The sequence below is a fragment of the Lactuca sativa genome, chromosome 3 (genome assembly GCF_002870075.4).
Source record: "Lactuca sativa cultivar Salinas chromosome 3, Lsat_Salinas_v11, whole genome shotgun sequence".
Taxonomy (NCBI): Eukaryota; Viridiplantae; Streptophyta; class Magnoliopsida; order Asterales; family Asteraceae; genus Lactuca; species Lactuca sativa.
In genome coordinates, this window is record NC_056625.2 from 87083349 (window position 1) to 87088619 (window position 5271).

General features: G+C 34.0%; 1 protein-coding gene across 1 annotated transcript; it reads left to right on the plus strand.

Moving 5' to 3' along the window:
* The first annotated feature begins 223 nt into the window (after positions 1–223).
* LOC111915586 (uncharacterized) lies at positions 224–3662 on the plus strand. The gene is made up of 6 exons (XM_023911235.2): positions 224–601; positions 963–1036; positions 1139–1917; positions 2633–2765; positions 2850–3235; positions 3342–3662. Exons 1-6 carry the CDS (start codon positions 310–312, stop codon positions 3460–3462), a joined length of 1785 nt encoding a protein of 594 aa, XP_023767003.1. The 5' UTR covers positions 224–309; the 3' UTR covers positions 3463–3662.
* Positions 3663–5271: the final 1609 nt, after the last annotated feature.

The window sequence follows — 5271 nt, forward strand, 5'->3', positions numbered from 1 at the left end:
ATAAGTTAGAAAAATGGAATATATTTTTTAGGGGTAAAAATAAGATAAAAATATAATAGAATTAAAGATAAAACACTATTTATTTTATTTTTTATTCCAGTTTTAAAAGAAAAAAAAATAGAGATAGACTGAAGAATGAAGATAGTCTTTAAAAGTAAAAATAAAAAAAAAAAGATTATTGATCAAGGGCAAGTATGAGAAATCGATATACTTGATCACTTCTCAACATAAAAGATAAAACTCTCTCTTGTCTTTAACCTATTTCTGCGACTCTGACTGTCGAAGAACACCCTCAACCCTCAAGTCTCAATGGCGTTATTGGGCGACGACGGACGTGGCTTCGAGCTTGCCCGGAAACTTGAATCTCAAGGCGTCTGGAGATCGTGGATTGGAGATGATTCTCTGCACGCCACCTTCTCTCCATTCTTATCATCGCCGTCTTCTTGGGAATCCTTCATGAGAATCGACGAGACCAAGTCTAGGGCTCAAATTCAACTTCAACTCCGTGTTCGCGCTCTCCTCTTCGACAAAGCTTGCGTCTCGCTTTTCCCTCTGTCCAATCGATCTTCTCCTTCTTCCAATTCGAAGCTCAATCCAAATTGTAAGAATTTCCTGGTCAGTGTATTGAAACAATTGCTCTTAAAATTTTGCTGTGAATTGCTCTATAAAACCTCCAGATAGATGTTTTGCCTTGATAAATTCAAGCAATTGTCTCGAAATTTGGTTATGATTTTCTTTAATCACATCCTCTTTGATGGATTTAACAATTGCTCTTGAATCTGGTTATGAATTCTTTAACTATTTTCCACAATTTCTCTAGAACCTGTAAGATTCTTGTAAATTGCTTTGCTTATCGTTTGTCATGATAATTCCTTTTCTGTGAACTGTTATCTTCTAGTAATGCAGTGTGTCGATCCTCACTAGAATCTTAATTCAAATTGTTCATTCGATTGTTTCTTCAGATTTACAGTTACATGGTGATGACATTTTTTATACTCTAGAGAATCCTACACAAAATGTAGCACCATCTTCAAAGGTATGTTAGCTCACTCTTCTCTAAAAACGAACCCTCTTTACATCTGATGTATATAAATGGAAGTTAACTCACACTCTAAAATCAATTATCATGGTTTCACAGGTTCAACAAAAACCAAATTTTGGTATAGGATCTAGATATGGTACATCTGAAGATGAAAATATCTCTCAAAGATGCCCAGAATCATGGTACACTCAATTCTTTGAAAAATACAGAGCCACAAAACCCTACAGATTACCTTCAGGTGACAGAGAATCTGAAAAACGTACACCCGAACAAATGTCTAACTATCTCAAAATTGCCCAAAAGCATAAAAGAAACCGGGCAGTTTTCATGGAAGAACAAACCCTAACTTCGGGCAGCCCCATGTTTGACTCCGGTCAAGGTCAAACCCCAGATGACGAATTATTTTTCCCTGAAACAATGTTTTCAGCAAACTCAGTTCCCGATAGTGCTTTACCTCTTTCAAATCAATTAGAAAATGTTCATATGGTAAAGTGTAATGGAGTTTTGGACAATTTGCCCTTGCCCCCGATAATGACGAAAAGCCCCATTATGTTGGAGAGACTTGGTATAAGGCCAGAGTACCTTAACATGGAGCAACAAGGGGGTCTTGATAGGGGTAAAAATGGAACATTTGGGATGAAAAATAGTTTGAGTTCTCAACAAGCTTCGGAAATGTCTCGACAAATGGTGTCCCGGTTGTTGATTGATGTTGGTTTTGAATCGGCTTCTGGTGGATCATTGGATATATTAGCTCAATTGGTTGGGTGTCATATTTGTAAATTAGGTCGAATCTTGAAAGTCCTTTCTGATAGTTATAGAAAAGATTGTTCAGCTATTGGTCTACTTAAGATGTTCCTCCAAACAATTGGACAAGGGTACGTGTTAACACATCATTATTGTTGACTTTTGAGGGCGTTTACGTCTTTTTGTGGGACATAAAGTTGCAATTTTTGTCTCATTTACATCAATCTATGTCCTGTCCCAATACAATGCATGTCAGACACAGTACAACTTGTTTTGTCTTGTTTTGTTATCAAAATTGCTACTTTTTATTATTGTTGACTTTTGAGGGCGTTTACGTCTTTTGGGTGGAGCATAAAGTTGCAATTTTTGTCTCATTGACATCAGTCTGTGTCCCAGTACAATGCATGCCAGACACAGTACAACTTGTTTTGTCCTTCTTTGTTATCAAAATTGAAACTTTTTATCATTCTTGACTTTTGAGGGCGTTTATGTCTTTTGGGTGGAGCATAAAGTTGCATCTTTTGTCTCATTGACATCAGTTTGTGTCCTAGTCCCAGTACAATGCATGCCAAACACATCATAACTTATATTGTTATCAAAATTGAAACTTTTTATTTTGGTTTTATTATTGTTGACTCTTGAGGGCATTTACGTCTTTTAGGTGGGACATAAAGTTGCAATTTTTGTCTTATTGACATCAATCTTTGGGAAAGTCTATATCCAGTTTAATGAATGTCAAACACAGTACAACTTGTTTTGTTATCAAAATTGAAACTTTTTGTTATGGTTTTATTCTTTTTCTTTTTTTAATATTTAATTATTTGACATGTTCTTGAATTACTTCAGTAATCTTGCGGCTTTTACCGAGGTTGTTAAAGATAGTTCCAAGAACAACATTCAACAAACACAAATGCAAGTTCAAGCAATGCAGACACAAATGCAATTACAAAGTCAAACTAGAGTTGGTCAACCCCATCAAGTCAGTCAACTTTCAATCTCTACTTCATATACACATATATTTCATTTCCACATAATAACAATTTCTTTATATTTTATAAAATAGTTTGCAAGACAAATGCAAAACCAAATGGTTCATCCTCTACAACAACAGCAACAGTGGGACCGCATGCGAAGGCGTCAACCCGCAAATCCAAATCCTCGCGGTGTTGGTGTTGGTGTCGGTGTGATGAATATGAATTTGGATAATGAAAGTCAAAGGTCAATGGTGGAAGTCAAACTTGAAAATCCATCTGATTTCCAAATAGATAACAACAACAACAACAATAGTATCAATAATGGTGGATTTGCAACCATGAATTATAGAAACCCTCAAATGCAATTTCGACAGCAGCAGTTTGCTGCCATGTCAGCATATCAAGCTCAAAACAATCAGTTTCGACCAATGGCGTCTGTCCAAATCCCCCAACTCCACCCACAAGCTCACTCTCCGTAAGAAATTAGTATTAAATTCAAGAAATAGCAACCTACTTTTGTTTTTATTTATTTAAAAAAGAAAAAGAAAAAATGAGATTGAAGTTTTATTAATTGTATGCAGGAATATGGGAATGATGGTTAGAGCTCCACCTGTGAAGGTTGAAGCTTTTCAGGAATTGATGGGTGGAGATTCTTCAATGAAACATGATTCAGATGAAAGTAAACTCACTTCCCCAAACTAATTGACTTTTCAGAATTAAAAAAAATGTTTTTTAATTTCAAGTTTAATAACTAAATCATGTTGTTAAAATTGTATAAAGGGTCATTAATTGTGTTTCTGAACTTTTAGTTCGCTTTCATTGTGAATAGTGCTAATTTGTAGTTTATGTGGTTACAAGCTATATTTTTTTTTATAATAATATTTGAGATCTTTGTTGTTTAATACACTTGTATATTTTATACCTTTATTTGTACATCATCTATGTGCATTATTCTTTAATACTGCTACACAATCTTATTCTAAGATTTGTACTCTTTCATTTTATATTCTTGTAATGCTTATCCATTCCTATTGTATGCTTTCAGTTAAAATAATATGTTGATCGTGATGCTTATAATAAAAAGTTAAAAACATTTCTTTATTGGGGTTCCCACTTCATGATTGCTTCAGTATTTGTTGGATCGACTTCAATTCAATCTTGTTCATAATATGAGATAAAAGTTATACTTTATCTCATAACCAAAAGTCACACTTGGAGAATTTCCATATAATCATTTACATTTCAAAGTTTTTGGTATTTCTTGTAGATGACTTCTATGTTCTTTTTCCTTTCTTGAGTGAACCAGTGTCATGAATAAACACAATTACCTAATGGATGCAAATATGGTTTACAAACTCGATTAATTAGATCCATAAATGTGGCCGAAGCATTTATATGACCAAAACACATACAAGAAATTCTTAATGTCCGTGGTCTAACACATTGTGAGAATGGTTTGGAACGTTTATGATGAATATGAGTGAGATTAAAAAAAGTTGAACGAAACAAATTCATTGGGTGTTTATTCTTGACCCTAATAATGGTTGTTCAACATTCTGTTTTGGAAGTGATTACAATGTGCAACTAACAACCCTTTAGAGAAATAATTTGGTAATGAATGATGACAACTCAAAACCATAACATGTTTTGTGTGAATTTAGAGAAACAACTAAGGATGTAGGAGTGGTAGATAGAGTAATTTAGAAAGACTCTATTTGGCAAGAACTTATCCAGTTAGGGTAAAGTGAAGAATTAAATCCATGTGTTATTTGACGCTTCATTACAAGTATGGAGATGGAAACAAGGCTATAAGCTTTGATTGCCTTTTGAGTTGTATCATCAATCATGTTCATAACAAATTCTAACATATACTAATTGGAAATACACCAACAAGGAGATTGATGGCCCCACCCATGGAAAAGAATGAAATAATGATTGCATGACATGTACATGTTATGTTGATGAATGCAATGATGAATATCTTTGCCCTTAGGAAACTAAAGCTTGTGTTGGAAGCAATACCATTACTTGTTTTAATCTTACAAGACAAAATCCTCCTAAGTGGAAGAATTGTAACACCCGTGGTTTGGAGGTAGATATCTGTAATATTAAAAATGTGGAACTTGGTGTTAATAAGTAAGGCAAAGTGAGAACTAAGATGAAATATTCCTTATTTTAGGAAATTAAAGTACATCACTACTTTGGTACTTAGCCTTAATTGTAATAAAAGGTGTAAAAATTGGTTTATTGTGATAATTGACAATTCGTATGGGGTTAATCTTAGACAAACCAAAGTTTAGTAGTCAAATTGTGAAAAGTGAAAATCGTAAGATGAAACCCTTCTTAAGGTTTTGTTAGTCTTTTGCGGAAGAAGAGAGGTGTGTGTTATATAGATAGAAACACAAAACCAAATGTTACTTTATGAGAGTGGTGGATCTATACCAAAAGCGAACTAGGTCCATTTTATAATTTAGAGACGGATTGATAACATCTTTATTTCTAAGCTCAAAA